General features: G+C 43.1%; 1 protein-coding gene across 1 annotated transcript in view; it reads left to right on the forward strand.

The window, feature by feature from the left end:
• LOC135526537 (transmembrane protein 255A-like) overlaps positions 1-16722 on the forward strand; it is a 30328-nt gene extending 13606 nt beyond the window's left edge. The window contains exons 4-10 of the mRNA XM_064955006.1: positions 1549-1638; positions 2285-2356; positions 2553-2641; positions 2878-2949; positions 3392-3554; positions 11957-12106; positions 12356-16722. Of these exons, the coding sequence (XP_064811078.1) occupies positions 1549-1638; positions 2285-2356; positions 2553-2641; positions 2878-2949; positions 3392-3554; positions 11957-12106; positions 12356-12502 (783 nt within the window). The 3' untranslated portion in view covers positions 12503-16722. The remainder of the gene's footprint in view (positions 1-1548; positions 1639-2284; positions 2357-2552; positions 2642-2877; positions 2950-3391; positions 3555-11956; positions 12107-12355) is intronic.
• The last annotated feature ends 3237 nt before the right edge of the window (positions 16723-19959 follow it).

The raw sequence follows: 19959 nt of genomic DNA on the forward strand, positions 1-19959 counted from the left end.
GTAATGGCATGGCAAACGGAGTCCAGGTCCGCTGGGTTCATCCTTGGCCGGATCGTTCTGTCACGTTCTTTCAAAATCAAACCCAGAAGCAGACCAGGACAAGGAGAGTAGGAAGAAGGTGAGTATTTATTTACAAGTGAATATGAATGGGTAGATATATCCAGGTGGCATAGCGGGCAGCGGTGGTGAGTTGATGGGAGTAAATAGGTGGATCCAATGGGGTAGCGGAATTCTCCGACGACCAGGCGGGAATGGGGTAAATGATCCGGGTGAGTAACTGAAGACAGAACAAACAGAGGTAAGTTTAAGGCAAGCAATACGTAAAAAACAACAAAACTAATTCTATCTAACTTGAGGCTGATACTATGGCACGACATACTGTTCATGGCTAACGATCCGGCAGGGAATGGATGTCAGGTCCGGGCTTATGAAGAGGAGAGATGATGATCAGGACCAGGTGTGCAGATAGCTGATGGGATACAGGTGCGGGTAATCAGAACTCCCAACTGGCTACATTGCCCGGCAACCAGACAGGGTGCGTTCCAGGACGCCGGAAAAAACACTCCAGGACAGAACACAGGCAAAAAACAGACTCAGGAAACGGGATTTGTGACACATGTAGTAGATAATACATCATGTAGTGGATAATACATCATGTAGTAGATAATACATCATGTAGTAGATAATACATCATGTAGTAGATAATACATCATGTAGTAGATAGTACATCATGTAGTAGATAATACATCATGTAGTGGATAATACATCATGTAGTAGATAATACATCATGTAGTAGATAATACATCATGTAGTGGATAATACATCATGTAGTAGGTAATACATCATGTAGTAGATAATACATCATGTAGTAGATAATACATCATGTAGTAGATAATACATCATGTAGTAGATAATACATCATGTAGTAAATAGTACATCATGTAGTAGATAATACATCATGTAGTAGATAATACATCATGTAGTAGATAATACATCATGTAGTAGATAATACATCATGTAGTAAATAGTACATCATGTAGTAGATAATACATAATGTAGTAGGTAATACATCATGTAGTAGATAATACATACTGTAGTAGATAATACATACTGTAGTAGATAATACGTCATGTAGTAGATAATACATCATGTAGTAGATAATACATACTGTAGTAGATAATACATCATGTAGTAGATAATACATCATGTAGTAGATAATACATAATGTAGTAGATAATACATCATGTAGTAGATAATACATCATGTAGTAGATAATACATAATGTAGTAGATAATACATCATGTAGTAGATAATACATACTGTAGTAGATAATACATCATGTAGTGGATAATACATACTGTAGTAGATAATACATCATGTAGTGGATAATACATCATGTCCAACATTAGATGCAGAACAACAAACACAATAATTTATTCATGGAATGAGAATATTTCCCCTGAGTTGACTTTCCAATGGAAGGTAATAAGACTAAGGTCTGAGTGGATAACTCTTTGTTTCTCTCCTCACTCTTTGTTTCTCTTACAGCTGGTGGCGTCCATTGTGTTCATCAGTTTTGGAGTGGTGGCTGCCTTCTGCTGTGCCATTGTGGATGGGGTGTTTGCAGCCAGACACATAGTGAGTAGCAGTACCAAGCAGAGGCAATAAGCCAAGCTCTAATGCAGTTAACATGCAGTCATATGGAATATCAACGTGTTGGTGTTATTACACAGTAACCACACTAGTAACTGATTTCATATATAATATGACCATTGTCAATTATTTTCAATTATAAACTGGGTGGTTCAAGCCCTGAATGCTGATTGGCTGACAGTCATGGTATATCAGACCTTATACCACGGGTATGACCAAAACATTCATTTTTACTCCTCTAATTACGTTGGTAACCAGTTTATAATAGCAATAAGGCACCTCGGGGGTTTGTGATATATGGCCGATATACCACGACTAAGGGCTGTGTACAGGCACTCCGTGTTGCATTGTGCTTAAGAACAGCCCTTAGCCATGGTATACTGGCTATATACCACACTCCCCCGTGCTTTATTGCTTAATTATATCATTGTTTTTGTACCTTTTCTGTATTTTCCATGAGAAAGTATTCATTACATACTGGTTACTTACGTATAGAGTAACTAAAAGACATTTTAATCTAGTGTTGTTGCAGTGTATCCTGCTGGTGTGGTTGATGCTGTTGTTTCTTCTCTAATGATGTGTAAAACCTAAACAGTAGGATGAAATGTTTGTATGTTTTGTTACGCCCCAGGACCTTAGACCTTACTATGCCGGCCGCTGTGATTTCTACACCAATTCAAAATCCTCTGTGGATTATGAAGACGTAAGAATACACTCATATCACCACTTTGTTGAAAGGTTGCCTTGAAGTTGTTTATATGTTGCCTTAAAGTTAAAAAGTTGACTTAAAGTGGTTTAAACATTGCCTTAGAGTTGAAAATCCATCAGTTTCCCAATATAGAGAGCATGATCCATATGCTTTACTGTGTGATAACAGTGACGACTTGTGTGAAATCTAGGTTCACTGCCAGACAGCATCCCGTGCAACCTGTAACCTACGTGTGAAATCCAATACCTGCTACTGCTGTGACCTCTACAACTGTGGCAAGTGAGTTTCCCAAGCCTCTTTCACCAACTTCTGTCATCACAGGATTATTTTGATATTATCTTGCAGTCTGAGAGGCAGCTTAACTCATCTCAATTTGATTGTTTTCTTAGTTTGATTATTTCCTTGTTTACCTCATGTATTTACCCTTGTGCTGTTTTAGTGTATTTTATGTTGCTGTAAGGTCAGCACCGGTGGAAAAATGAAATTGTAAAAACTTTTTTGGGCTTATGTTTCAGAGAACATCCTCTTTTGGGACATGCGAATAAAGATGTTTTGAAAAAGTTTAGGAAAACGTCCATGATTTGGAAGTAGGTCCCTTTCTTTTAGCCCCTTGAGATTCATTAACAACCCATTTTCTGTTGTTGTGGTTGATTTTAACAGTAGCTGTGTAGAAGTCTTCTTGCTTGGAACACACCATGGGAATGAGTATATGAAGACTATGGGAATGAGTGTGTCACTCCTGCATGAAGACCAGTCCACCTACCTGTCCCCCAGCTCTTACTCTCTAGTAGTTGTAGCTAGTTCCTCCATTTCTGCTCCATTTGACAGCCAAAGGCCAACTTATGTTCATGTATTTATATTCTGTTGTCATTTTCTATCAAATAATTAAATACACAGTGAATGTGGTACAAATTACACTTTTCTCTGTAGCCTTGCGTCTCAAGTAGGTGGTTCTTACTTACTTCTGTATGTCTTTACTCTTTGTCCTTCCTGATCTCGTACACCCACCTCTCCCACACACTGGCCCAGCCGTGTGGAGCTGATGGGGGGCTACCACGAGTACACGGAGGTGGGGAGCTGCGAGGATGTGGTGCACCTTTATCACCTGCTGTGGTCCGTCACCATCCTCAACATCATCGCTCTTTTCCTGGGCATCATCACCGCCGCCGTGCTGGGAGGCTTCAAGGACATGGTGAGATGAACAGCAGGACATATCTGGGTTGATTTATTTAGGGCACATCCTAGCATTAAGTTTTAAAGTGTTTTTCAACAGAAACCGAAAGAAAGTGGTTCTTATTGGACTAGTTCAGGTATTCCCTCCCAGTTTCAGTCCGCTTTCTGCCGTTTGGTGCCTAATGAATATGACCCTGGGACGTATATAGTGTACTTAGTTCAAGAAAGAAAGGGGGATACCTAGTCAGTTGTACAACTGAATGCATTCAACTGAACTGTATCTTCCGCATTTAACCCAACCCCTCTGAATCAGAGAGGTGAGGACGGATGCACGGCGCCTGGGAACAGTGTGTTAACGACAGATTTTTGCCTTGTCAGCTCGGGAATTCGATCCAGCAACCTTTCGCCAGGCTACCTGCCGCCCCTACCTAGTTATGTCAAATAGTTTGAAATACTTGAGCTGCGATTGATTCAGTTTAACGCGGTATAATGAAAGCAATGGAATAGTCCCAAATGTGCAAACCTCAAGCTGAATCAATTTAAATGGATTTATTGGATTTATTTGACCCAGAGATGGAGGAGCAGACATGATATAATACACGGACCCAGAGATGGAGGAGCAGACATGATATAAGACACTGACCCAGAGATGGAGGAGCAGACATGATATAAGACACTGACCCAGAGATGGAGGAGCAGACATGATATAAGACACTGACCCAGAGATGGAGGAGCAGACATGATATAAGACACTGACCCAGAGATGGAGGAGCAGACATGATATAAGACACTGACCCAGAGATGGAGGAGCAGACATGATATAAGACACTGACCTAGAGATGGAGGAGCAGACATGATATAAGACACTGACCCAGAGATGGAGGAGCAGACATGATATAAGACACTGACCCAGAGATGGAGGAGCAGACATGATATAAGACACTGACCCAGAGATGGAGGAGCAGACATGATATAAGACACTGACCCAGAGATGGAGGAGCAGACATGGTATAAGACACTGACCCAGAGATGGAGGAGCAGACATGATATAAGACACTGACCCAGAGATGGAGGAGAAGACATGATATAAGACACTGACCCAGAGATGGAGGAGCAGACATGGTATAAGACACTGACCCAGAGATGGAAGAGCAGACATGATATAAGACACTGACCCAGAGATGGAGGAGCAGACATGATATAAGACACTGACCCAGAGATGGAGGAGCAGACATGATATAAGACACTGACCCAGAGATGGAGGAGCAGACATGATATAAGACACTGACCCAGAGATGGAGGAGCAGACATGATATAAGACACTGACCCAGAGATGGAGGAGCAGACATGATATAAGACACTGACCCAGAGATGGAGGAGCAGACATGATATAAGACACTGACCCAGAGATGGAGGAGCAGACATGGTATAAGACACTGACCCAGAGATGGAGGAGCAGACATGGTATAAGACACTGACCCAGAGATGGAGGAGCAGACATGGTATAAGACACTGACCCAGAGATGGAGGAGCAGACATGGTATAAGACACTGAACCAGAGATGGAGGAGCAGACATGGTATAAGACACTGACCCAGAGATGGAGGAGCAGACATGGTATAAGACACTGACCCAGAGATGGAGGAGCAGACATGATATAAGACACTGACCCAGAGATGGAGGAGCAGACATGGTATAAGACACTGACCCAGAGATGGAGGAGCAGACATGGTATAAGACACTGACCCAGAGATGGAGGAGCAGACATGGTATAAGACACTGACCCAGAGATGGAGGAGCAGACATGGTATAAGACACTGACCTAGAGATGGAGGAGCAGACATGATATAAGACACTGACCCAGAGATGGAGGAGCAGACATGATATAAGACACTGACCCAGAGATGGAGGAGCAGACATGATATAAGACACTGACCCAGAGATGGAGGAGCAGACATGATATAAGACACTGACCCAGAGATGGAGGAGCAGACATGGTATAAGACACTGACCCAGAGATGGAGGAGCAGACATGATATAAGACACTGACCCAGAGATGGAGGAGAAGACATGATATAAGACACCGACCCAGAGATGGAGGAGCAGACATGGTATAAGACACTGACCCAGAGATGGAAGAGCAGACATGATATAAGACACTGACCCAGAGATGGAGGAGCAGACATGATATAAGACACTGACCCAGAGATGGAGGAGCAGACATGATATAAGACACTGACCCAGAGATGGAGGAGCAGACATGATATAAGACACTGACCCAGAGATGGAGGAGCAGACATGATATAAGACACTGACCCAGAGATGGAGGAGCAGACATGATATAAGACACTGACCCAGAGATGGAGGAGCAGACATGATATAAGACACTGACCCAGAGATGGAGGAGCAGACATGGTATAAGACACTGACCCAGAGATGGAGGAGCAGACATGGTATAAGACACTGACCCAGAGATGGAGGAGCAGACATGGTATAAGACACTGACCCAGAGATGGAGGAGCAGACATCATATAAGACACTGAACCAGAGATGGAGGAGCAGACATGGTATAAGACACTGACCCAGAGATGGAGGAGCAGACATGGTATAAGACACTGACCCAGAGATGGAGGAGCAGACATGATATAAGACACTGACCCAGAGATGGAGGAGCAGACATGGTATAAGACACTGACCCAGAGATGGAGGAGCAGACATGGTATAAGACACTGACCCAGAGATGGAGGAGCAGACATGGTATAAGACACTGACCCAGAGATGGAGGAGCAGACATGGTATAAGACACTGACCCAGAGATGGAGGAGCAGACATGGTATAAGACACTGACCCAGAGATGGAGGAGCAGACATGGTATAAGACACTGACCCAGAGATGGAGGAGCAGAGACATGATATAATACACGGACCCAGAGATGGAGGAGCAGACATGATATAAGACACTGACCCAGAGATGGAGGAGCAGACATGATATAAGACACTGACCCAGAGATGGAGGAGCAGACATGATATAAGACACTGACCCAGAGATGGAGGAGCAGACATGATATAAGACACGGACCCAGAGATGGAGGAGCAGACATGATATAAGACACTGACCCAGAGATGGAGGAGCAGACATGATATAAGACACTGACCCAGAGATGGAGGAGCAGACATGATATAAGACACTGACCCAGAGATGGAGGAGCAGACATGATATAATACACGGACCCAGAGATGGAGGAGCAGACATGATATAAGACACTGACCCAGAGATGGAGGAGCAGACATGATATAAGACACTGACCCAGAGATGGAGGAGCAGACATGATATAAGACACTGACCCAGAGATGGAGGAGCAGACATGATATAAGACACTGACCCAGAGATGGAGGAGCAGACATGATATAAGACACTGACCCAGAGATGGAGGAGCAGACATGATATAAGACACTGACCCAGAGATGGAGGAGCAGACATGATATAAGACACTGACCCAGAGATGGAGGAGCAGACATGGTATAAGACACTGACCCAGAGATGGAGGAGCAGACATGGTATAAGACACTGACCCAGAGATGGAGGAGCAGACATGGTATAAGACACTGACCCAGAGATGGAGGAGCAGACATCATATAAGACACTGAACCAGAGATGGAGGAGCAGACATGGTATAAGACACTGACCCAGAGATGGAGGAGCAGACATGATATAAGACACTGACCCAGAGATGGAGGAGCAGACATGGTATAAGACACTGACCCAGAGATGGAGGAGCAGACATGGTATAAGACACTGACCCAGGGATGGAGGAGCAGACATGGTATAAGACACTGACCCAGAGATGGAGGAGCAGACATGGTATAAGACACTGACCCAGAGATGGAGGAGCAGAGACATGGTATAAGACACTGACCCAGAGATGGAGGAGCAGACATGGTATAAGACACTGACCCAGAGATGGAGGAGCAGACATGGTATAAGACACTGACCCAGAGATGGAGGAGCAGACATGATATAAGACACTGACCCAGAGATGGAGGAGAAGACATGATATAAGACACTGACCCAGAGATGGAGGAGCAGACATGATATAAGACACTGACCCAGAGATGGAGGAGCAGACATGATATAAGACACTGACCCAGAGATGGAGGAGCAGACATGATATAAGACACTGACCCAGAGATGGAGGAGCAGACATGATATAAGACACTGACCCAGAGATGGAGGAGCAGACATGGTATAAGACACTGACCCAGAGATGGAGGAGCAGAGACATGGTATAAGACACTGACCCAGAGATGGAGGAGCAGACATGGTATAAGACACTGACCCAGAGATGGAGGAGCAGACATGGTATAAGACACTGACCCAGAGATGGAGGAGCAGACATGATATAAGACACTGACCCAGAGATGGAGGAGAAGACATGATATAAGACACTGACCCAGAGATGGAAAGCAGACATGATATAAGACACTGACCCAGAGATGGAGGAGCAGACATGATATAAGACACTGACCCAGAGATGGAGGAGCAGACATGATATAAGACACTGACCCAGAGATGGAGGAGCAGACATGATATAAGACACTGACCCAGAGATGGAGGAGCAGACATGATATAAGACACTGACCCAGAGATGGAGGAGCAGACATGATATAAGACACTGACCCAGAGATGGAGGAGCAGACATGGTATAAGACACTGACCCAGAGATGGAGGAGCAGAGACATGGTATAAGACACTGACCCAGAGATGGAGGAGCAGACATGGTATAAGACACTGACCCAGAGATGGAGGAGCAGACATGGTATAAGACACTGACCCAGAGATGGAGGAGCAGACATGATATAAGACACTGACCCAGAGATGGAGGAGAAGACATGATATAAGACACTGACCCAGAGATGGAGGAGCAGACATGGTATAAGACACTGACCCAGAGATGGAGGAGCAGACATGGTATAAGACACTGACCCAGAGATGGAGGAGCAGACATGGTATAAGACACTGACCCAGAGATGGAGGAGCAGACATGGTATAAGACACTGACCCAGAGATGGAGGAGCAGACATGGTATAAGACACTGACCCAGAGATGGAGGAGCAGAGACATGATATAATACACGGACCCAGAGATGGAGGAGCAGACATGATATAAGACACTGACCCAGAGATGGAGGAGCAGACATGATATAAGACACTGACCCAGAGATGGAGGAGCAGACATGATATAAGACACTGACCCAGAGATGGAGGAGCAGACATGATATAAGACACGGACCCAGAGATGGAGGAGCAGACATGATATAAGACACTGACCCAGAGATGGAGGAGCAGACATGATATAAGACACTGACCCAGAGATGGAGGAGCAGACATGATATAAGACACTGACCCAGAGATGGAGGAGCAGACATGATATAATACACGGACCCAGAGATGGAGGAGCAGACATGATATAAGACACTGACCCAGAGATGGAGGAGCAGACATGATATAAGACACTGACCCAGAGATGGAGGAGCAGACATGATATAAGACACTGACCCAGAGATGGAGGAGCAGACATGATATAAGACACTGACCCAGAGATGGAGGAGCAGACATGATATAAGACACTGACCCAGAGATGGAGGAGCAGACATGATATAAGACACTGACCCAGAGATGGAGGAGCAGACATGATATAAGACACTGACCCAGAGATGGAGGAGCAGACATGGTATAAGACACTGACCCAGAGATGGAGGAGCAGACATGGTATAAGACACTGACCCAGAGATGGAGGAGCAGACATGGTATAAGACACTGACCCAGAGATGGAGGAGCAGACATCATATAAGACACTGAACCAGAGATGGAGGAGCAGACATGGTATAAGACACTGACCCAGAGATGGAGGAGCAGACATGATATAAGACACTGACCCAGAGATGGAGGAGCAGACATGGTATAAGACACTGACCCAGAGATGGAGGAGCAGACATGGTATAAGACACTGACCCAGGGATGGAGGAGCAGACATGGTATAAGACACTGACCCAGAGATGGAGGAGCAGACATGGTATAAGACACTGACCCAGAGATGGAGGAGCAGAGACATGGTATAAGACACTGACCCAGAGATGGAGGAGCAGACATGGTATAAGACACTGACCCAGAGATGGAGGAGCAGACATGGTATAAGACACTGACCCAGAGATGGAGGAGCAGACATGATATAAGACACTGACCCAGAGATGGAGGAGAAGACATGATATAAGACACTGACCCAGAGATGGAGGAGCAGACATGATATAAGACACTGACCCAGAGATGGAGGAGCAGACATGATATAAGACACTGACCCAGAGATGGAGGAGCAGACATGATATAAGACACTGACCCAGAGATGGAGGAGCAGACATGATATAAGACACTGACCCAGAGATGGAGGAGCAGACATGGTATAAGACACTGACCCAGAGATGGAGGAGCAGAGACATGGTATAAGACACTGACCCAGAGATGGAGGAGCAGACATGGTATAAGACACTGACCCAGAGATGGAGGAGCAGACATGGTATAAGACACTGACCCAGAGATGGAGGAGCAGACATGATATAAGACACTGACCCAGAGATGGAGGAGAAGACATGATATAAGACACTGACCCAGAGATGGAAAGCAGACATGATATAAGACACTGACCCAGAGATGGAGGAGCAGACATGATATAAGACACTGACCCAGAGATGGAGGAGCAGACATGATATAAGACACTGACCCAGAGATGGAGGAGCAGACATGATATAAGACACTGACCCAGAGATGGAGGAGCAGACATGATATAAGACACTGACCCAGAGATGGAGGAGCAGACATGATATAAGACACTGACCCAGAGATGGAGGAGCAGACATGGTATAAGACACTGACCCAGAGATGGAGGAGCAGAGACATGGTATAAGACACTGACCCAGAGATGGAGGAGCAGACATGGTATAAGACACTGACCCAGAGATGGAGGAGCAGACATGGTATAAGACACTGACCCAGAGATGGAGGAGCAGACATGATATAAGACACTGACCCAGAGATGGAGGAGAAGACATGATATAAGACACTGACCCAGAGATGGAGGAGCAGACATGGTATAAGACACTGACCCAGAGATGGAAGAGCAGACATGATATAAGACACTGACCCAGAGATGGAGGAGCAGACATGATATAAGACACTGACCCAGAGATGGAGGAGCAGACATGATATAAGACACTGACCCAGAGATGGAGGAGCAGACATGATATAAGACACTGACCCAGAGATGGAGGAGCAGACATGATATAAGACACTGACCCAGAGATGGAGGAGAAGACATGATATAAGACACTGACCCAGAGATGGAGGAGCAGACATGGTATAAGACACTGACCCAGAGATGGAAGAGCAGACATGATATAAGACACTGACCCAGAGATGGAGGAGCAGACATGATATAAGACACTGACCCAGAGATGGAGGAGCAGACATGATATAAGACACTGACCCAGAGATGGAGGAGCAGACATGATATAAGACACTGACCCAGAGATGGAGGAGCAGACATGATATAAGACACTGACCCAGAGATGGAGGAGCAGACATGATATAAGACACTGACCCAGAGATGGAGGAGCAGACATGGTATAAGACACTGACCCAGAGATGGAGGAGCAGAGACATGGTATAAGACACTGACCCAGAGATGGAGGAGCAGACATGGTATAAGACACTGACCCAGAGATGGAGGAGCAGACATGGTATAAGACACTGACCCAGAGATGGAGGAGCAGACATGATATAAGACACTGACCCAGAGATGGAGGAGAAGACATGATATAAGACACTGACCCAGAGATGGAGGAGCAGACATGGTATAAGACACTGACCCAGAGATGGAAGAGCAGACATGATATAAGACACTGACCCAGAGATGGAGGAGCAGACATGATATAAGACACTGACCCAGAGATGGAGGAGCAGACATGATATAAGACACTGACCCAGAGATGGAGGAGCAGACATGATATAAGACACTGACCCAGAGATGGAGGAGCAGACATGATATAAGACACTGACCCAGAGATGGAGGAGCAGACATGATATAAGACACTGACCCAGAGATGGAGGAGCAGACATGATATAAGATAGTAACCCGGTGGGCAGAAACGAACAATTCTTAAAAAGTTGCCCAACCATTCTTAAAAGGTTGAATGATGTTAATTAGGCATTTTAGGCATTTGATTTACTTAGGGTTTGCTCAAGATGAAAACTTAGCACCTCGGCCCTTAGTGTGACCCTTAGCGTGGCCCTTCGTCAATCATTGTTGTGTGTGTGCGCGTGTGTGTGCGTGAGGGTGTATTGCTCATTCTATCTGTATGTGTTTTGTACAGACGCCCATGCTGACCCCTGACTCGTGTGAGTCAGAGCCCCTCCCAGCAGCCCCTGTCTCCACAGAGCTTCCAGCTCCCAGCACCTCCTCCTTCAACTGCTACTACAGCAATGCCCCCTACCTGCCACCCTATACTGCCTACGACCTGCAGGTAATAAACTACTAATACCCATCATACATTACCCCCCCAGAAAGCCACAACTAACAGGAATAATTCAGTGGGACTGAAGATTAATTTAAACTATGTGTGGGTAGCTCAAACTCTTGAGGAGATGACGAGTTTATGTCAATGGTGTTATGATTCTGTCCTCACTGCTCGACCATAGGATGAGTACTGTACAAACTCAAGTCGCCTGTCTTGTTTCAACCCCGGCTCACCTTCCCCCTCATGTCTCTTCAGGGCTCCAGTATGATGTTCCCAGACTCTTCTGGCCTGTCTGATGAGTCCCAGTCGGGGGCCAGCCACATGTGGTCCTCCTTGGTCCCCCCGTGCTACTCTCCACCTTACTGCCCACCCGACGAGAAGCCCCCGCCATACAGCCCCTAGGAGAGAGGCTGGAACTGGGAAAGAACAGGGGAGGACATCCGGTATCATCTCCTCTTTTGCCAGCTACATTGGCAACAAAGGGCAATGGGTATTGATGGGTGTTAGTGGACCTTGAATATTAACTTGTTTGAACGCGAGCTGCTGCTGCATCTGGTGCTCCAAACTGTTCCTGAGCAGCCAAGCCTGCCTGAGCTGTGTGGAATATAAAGATACAAGGAGTTAGTGGAAGAAAGAAAGAGCATGAGTCACTGATGTGACTAGAAGCCAGTGCTGTGAGGTTTAATTCATCCCCCAGTAAGCATAGCCTGTTAGGATTCAGCCAAACCTGGATGGAGTGGGGGGTATAGCAAGACCCTGCTTGGCCTACACCCCCTTTTCTCAGCAGACTCTCTCAGTTGGTGCCAGTTTGCTCCCTAACTCTTCCCCTTGGCCCTAACTCTTCCATGTCTGTATTTCTAAGGGGTCTGGATAACTATAAGCAGCGTAGTGGGGGAAGCAACATCCTATCGTTTACACCTTACAGGTCTGCACACATCAAAGGGTTATTTGATTTGATGTCATTAGGATCCCCATTAGCCGACACCAATGGTGACATCTAGTCTACCTGGGATCCGACACACAACGAAAAAATACATTACAGGCAAAAATACTATAATTTACATACATTTAAAAATATTAACACTAGCTAGGTTTCCATCCCATTGAGGACAGATTTTCATGCAAATATTCTAGAATCCGCATAAAGAAAACATGCGCATTTTCCCATCAGTGGTGTATTTCCACCAAATAGACTTGTTGCGCATAAAAATCAGTGCGTGATGACAATTTACTTTTTCACATAAGTTTTCATGTACAGAAAACATTTTTTTAAGTTCAATGTGTTTCCATCGCATTTTTAACTTTACTTACTACTAACACTGTTGCGTTAATGTGCCTACTCTGGTATTGGCAGTGTGCTCTAGCCAACAACTCACAGATACAGTGTGGGTAGGCTGTGCAGGTAGTCTAAAATTATAAGATTATTATGGATAAGAGCAAGACTATTTTTATTTGTCAAATGGCATTTAAGCATCGATCCTCATGACACCAGAAAAGGACCCTCGATAGTTATTGGAAAGGAGCAACAAGATCACTTTGTACTTTCAGCACCCTGTGAAGTTCATCACAACATATTTCATCTGTAGCCTAAAAACTGCATGGTTTCCCGAGTTGTAGTGGGAGGATTACACACCATATCATAGCATGACTCCAAGTTTACTTTGATATATTTGCGCATAAAGGTGTTACCACTGCCTTTTCTTGCCTAATTAATTGTACAGACACAAAAAGATCCCACCATGTCGAACAAACAAATGATCTGTCGGTGTTTATAAAATTGTACTGAAACATCCTGTTTCCTTCACAGCTGTCATGATTGTTTTTTGTACGGTATGACTTTATCCGCATAAAAACTGCGGATGGAAACGTGGTTAGTGACATTACAGACTTAAATATAAACTACAAATAAGGACACATTTAATAAAACTTAAGAATAATAATGTGTGGGTGTGTGTAGAGTGTGTAGAGTGTGTGTGTGTGTGTGTGTGTGTGTGTGTGTGTGTGTGTGTGTGTGTGTGTGTGTGTGTGTGTGTGTGTGTGTGTGTGTGTGCGTGCATGTGCATCGATCAGTTACACATACATGTCAGTACATACACACAACAAGGTCACATGGGGGAGAGGTGTTGCTTTATTTGTTTTTGATATCAAGTTTGCGGTTCACTTTAGCAATATGAGAGGGAAGGGAGTTCCATGCAATCGTGGCTCTATATAATACTGTATGTTTCCTTTAATTTGTTCTGGACCTGGGAAATGTGAAGAGACCCCTGGTGGCATGTCTGGTGGTGTAAGTATTTCTGTCAGAGCTATATGTACGTTGATTATGCAGACAATTTAGCATTTTCAACACATTAATATTTCTGACAAAAACAAGAACTGATGCAGTCAATCTCTCCTCTATTTTGAGCAAAGAGAGACTGACGTGCATACTGTAGACAATTGCCCTCAGAGTACATTGAAGGGCAAGACGTGCTGCAGGGGCCAGCTGCAACTTTTCTAGGTTCTTCTTTGTAGCACTTGACCATATCACCGGGCAATAGTCAAAAGATTAGATAAAATTGGGCTTTTGGTTGACTGTGAGTTTAAAAATTCTGAGCATCTCTTTATCACAGACAGACCTCTCCCCATCTTTACAACAATTGAGTCAATATGTCTTGACCATTACAATGTATAATCTAGGGCGACACCGAGAAGTTTAGTTTCCTCAACTTGTTCAACAGCCACATAATTCATTACCAGATTCAGCTGAGGTCTAGAACTTACGGAATGATTTGCACCAAATATGTGTTATGGCTTTACATCCTATGGTAAAGAATGTAAAGCCATAACACATACGTTTATCCAACAACAGGCTATGGTCAATAATATTAGAGGTTGTTCTGAAGTCTAACAATACAGCTCCCACCATCTTTTTATTATCAATTTCTTTCAGCCAATCATCAGTCATTTGTGTCAGTGCAGTACATGTTGAGTGCCTTTCTCTGTTGTTAATTAGATTACAGAGAAATAGCATTGTATTTGGTCAAACACCATTTTTTCCTGAAGTTTGCTAAGAGCTGGCAGAAAGCTTATTAGTCAGCTGTTTAGAACCAGTAAAGAATGATTTACCATTCTTGTGTAGCAGAATGACCTTCCTCAGTAGTTTTCCATCTAATTTGTCAATGCCAGGTCGTTTCTCATTATTGATGGATAACAATTTTTCAACCATAAATATGATGGCTCACAGTCTGTTTTGGGCATGAGTTTGTCAACTCTGCCAATGAAATACTCATTAAAATAATTGTCAATTTCAAAAGGTTACAGCCAAGGGGAAGGGGTAGGAGCGAATTGGGATTGGCTGTAGTGTATCAAAAACAAGCTGACCTTTCTTAAAATGCCAGGACTGTCTACAGATGTGCCTTATCCATATCTGTCAACTCAAGAGAAGCACTAGTTATCCTGGCCAGATGATAAGCTCACCTCAAACAATGTGCTCTCCTCCTTGGACAATGTGGTCTCCTCCTTGGACTATGTGGTGTCTTCCTTGGACAATGTGCTCTCCTCCTTGGACAATGTGCTCTCCTCCTTGGACAATGTGCTCTCCTCCTTGGACAATGTGCTCTCCTTGGACAATGTACTCTCCTCCTTGGACAATGTGCTCTCCTTGGACAATGTGCTCTCCTCCTTGGACAATGTGCTCTCCTGTAATGTACTCTACAACATCATTATCACCCCAGTACAAGAAATATCAGCTGTAACGGTGCTTGGATTTATGTAAAGGTACACAATTTTCTCTAGTAGTGCAATTGAAAATGAAGGTATTGAAGAATCGATACTGAAGATCACAGTTCACCCTATTAATCTAGCTCACAGTATTGTTGTTATAGAAAGGTCACAGTTCACCCTATTAATCTAGCTCACAGTATTGTTGTTATAGATAGGTCACAGTTCACCCTATTAATCTAGCTCACAGTATTGTTGTTATAGATAGGTCACAGTTCACCCTATTAATCTAGCTCACAGTATTGTTGTTATAGATAGGTCACAGTTCACCCTATTAATCTAGCTCACAGTATTGTTGTTATAGATAGGTCACAGTTCACCCTATTAATCTAGCTCACAGTATTGTTGTTATAGATAGGTCACAGTTCACCCTATTAATCTAGCTCACAGTATTGTTGTTATAGATAGTTCACCTTAATACTATACCTCACAGTATTGTTGTTATAGATTGTGAACAGGGTTATAGCAGAGCAAATAATGAGAACATACTCTAAGTCTGTTTGTTGTAAGGGGTGGATTAGGGGGAATCTGAAACATAAATTGTCACTCCGAACGTTATGTAATGTATTTTATAAATTGCAAAGGGACTGGCTAAACACAAACCTATTCTGTTTCTTTCTAGGTGTGATATAACAGGCTTTTACACTTGAATATAGCAAAAAACAGCGTTGTGTGTTGTATCTTAATCACAATATGCATAGACCTCAAAGTAAAGAGCAGCGTCTTGAGATCATCGATTAAAGTAATCAGCTTTGTTTTTGCATAATTTTTTTGAACAACACTTTCTCAACAGCTGAAGATGTACTTCTGCTGACTGGAGTGGATTGATTGTCTCGCCATTAAAAATGTTTTTGGTGAAAGAATGCATGTACGGTGTTACTTTCCATAGACAACGTACACTGATTATAGAAAACAGCCTCAATTTGTCGGGGCATCGTCTATGCAAAGCGTTCCACAGGGATGCTGGCCCATGTTGACTCCAATGTTTCCCACAGTAGTGTCAAGTTGCCTGGATTTCCTTTGGATGCTAGACCATTCTTGATACACATGGGAAACTGTTGAGCATGAAATCCCCAGCAGCATTGCAGTTCTTGACACAAACAGGGGAGCCTGGCACCGACTACTATACCATATTCAAAGGCACTTAAGTATTTTGTATTGGCAATTCACCCTTTGAATGGCACACTAACACAATCCATGTCTCAATTGCCTCAAGGCTTAAAAATCATTTTTCTCCTACCCTTCTTCTACACTGATTTAGTGGATTTAGTGGATTTAACAAGTGACATCAATAAGGGGTCATAGATTTCACCTGGATTCACCTGGTCAGTCTGTCATGGAAAGAGCAGACGTTCCCGATGTATTGTACAGTCAGTGTATACTATCAGTATAGGGTAAATAAAGTCAACAAACATCATACGGTGTTGAATACACAACTCACAAGGAGCATTTGATTTTTGTTTCTTTAAATAAAAGAATCAACTGGGGTTGAGGGAATGCCAATGGAGGGGCCTTCATTACTGTGGGAGTTAGGGCAACAACCATACAACAATATTTACCTTCCTTCATTACTATGGGAGTTAGGGCAACAACCATACAACAATATTTACCTTCCTTCATTACTATGGGAGTAAGGGCAACAACCATACAACAATATTTACCTTCCTTCATTACTATGGGAGTTAGGGCAACAACCATACAACAATATTTACCTTCCTTCATCACTATGGGAGTTAGGGCAACAACCATACAACAATATTTACCTTCCTTCATTACTATGGGAGTTAGGGCAACAACCATACAACAATATTTACCTTCCTTCATTACTATGGGAGTTAGGGCAACAACCATACAACAATATTTACCTTCCTTCATTACTATGGGAGTTAGGGCAACAACCATACAACAATATTTAGCTTCCTTCATTACTATGGGAGTTAGGGCAACAACCATACAACAATATTTACCTTCCTTCATCACTATGGGAGTTAGGGCAACAACCATACAACAATATTTACCTTCCTTCATTACTATGGGAGTTAGGGCAACAACCATACAACAATATTTAGCTTTCTTCATTACTATGGGAGTTAGGGCAACAACCATACAACAATATTTACCTTCCTTCATTACTATGGGAGTTAGGGCAACAACCATACAACAATATTTACCTTCCTTCATTACTATGGGAGTTAGGGCAACAACCATACAACAATATTTACCTTCCTTCATTACTATGGGAGTTAGGGCAACAACCATACAACAATATTTAGCTTCCTTCATTACTATGGGAGTTAGGGCAACAACCATACAACAATATTTACCTTCCTTCATCACTATGGGAGTTAGGGCAACAACCATACAACAATATTTACCTTCCTTCATTACTATGGGAGTTAGGGCAACAACCATACAACAATATTTAGCTTTCTTCATTACTATGGGAGTTAGGGCAACAACCATACAACAATATTTACCTTCCTTCATTACTATGGGAGTTAGGGCAACAACCATACAACAATATTTACCTTCCTTCATTACTATGGGAGTTAGGGCAACAACCATACAACAATATTTAGCTTCCTTCATTACTATGGGAGTTAGGGCAACAACCATACAACAATATTTACCTTCCTTCATTACTATGGGAGTTAGGGCAACAACCATACAACAATATTTACCTTCCTTCATTACTATGGGAGTTAGGGCAACAACCATACAACAATATTTACCTTCCTTCATTACTATGGGAGTTAGGGCAACAACCATACAACAATATTTACCTTCCTTCATTACTATGGGAGTTAGGGCAACAAACATACAACAATATTTACCTTCCTTCATTACTATGGGAGTTAGGGCAACAACCATACAACAATATTTACCTTCCTTCATTACTATGGGAGTTAGGGCAACAACCATACAACAATATTTACCTTCCTTCATTACTATGGGAGTTAGGGCAACAACCATACAACAATATTTACCTTCCTTCATTACTATGGGAGTTAGGGCAACAACCATACAACAATATTTACCTTCCTTCATTACTATGGGAGTTAGGGCAACAACCATACAACAATATTTACCTTCCTTCATTACTATGGGAGTTAGGGCAACAACCATACAACAATATTTACCTTCCTTCATTACTATGGGAGTTAGGGCAACAACCATACAACAATATTTACCTTCCTTCATTACTATGGGAGTTAGGACAACAACCATACAACAATATTTACCTTCCTTCATCACTATGGGAGTTAGGGCAACAACCATACAACAATATTTACCTTCCTTCATTACTATGGGAGTTAGGGCAACAACCATACAACAATATTTACCTTCCTTCATTACTATGGGAGTTAGGGCAACAACCATACAACAATATTTACCTTCCTTCATTAATATGGGAGTTAGGGCAACAACCATACAACAATATTCACCTTCCTTCATTACTATGGGAGTTAGGGCAACAACCATACAACAATATTTACCTTCCTTCATCACTATGGGAGTTAGGGCAACAACCATACAACAATATTTACCTTCCTTCATTACTATGGGAGTTAGGGCAACAACCATACAACAATATTTACCTTCCTTCATTACTATGGGAGTTAGGGCAACAACCATACAACAATATTTACCTTCCTTCATTACTATGGGAGTTAGGGCAACAACCATACAACAATATTTACCTTCCTTCATCACTATGGGAGTTAGGGCAACAACCAGATGTATGTATCAAAGATTAATCCTCCTTCATTACTACGGTAGTCAGGACAACTACCAGATGTGTCCTCCTTCAGTACTATGGGAGTTAGGACAACTACCAGTTCTATCTTAATTTGTTTCTTTGGGAGTTAGGACCACTACCAGATTCATTGTCCTTCATTACTACGGGACTTAGGACCACTGTCATGTCTTTGGCTATGCCGGATTAAGTGATATGACATGCTATTCTATAAAATAATTTATCCGTAATTAACATTACCTGATTGAGCTAATCATGTAAATGTAATTAACAAGAGTCGGGGCACCACAAAAGAACATTTATAGAACTGTTATCTTCCGAATAAACTCTTAAAGACCTAGTA

This window comes from Oncorhynchus masou, chromosome 32 (genome assembly GCF_036934945.1).
Source record: "Oncorhynchus masou masou isolate Uvic2021 chromosome 32, UVic_Omas_1.1, whole genome shotgun sequence".
Classification (NCBI taxonomy): Eukaryota; Metazoa; Chordata; class Actinopteri; order Salmoniformes; family Salmonidae; genus Oncorhynchus; species Oncorhynchus masou.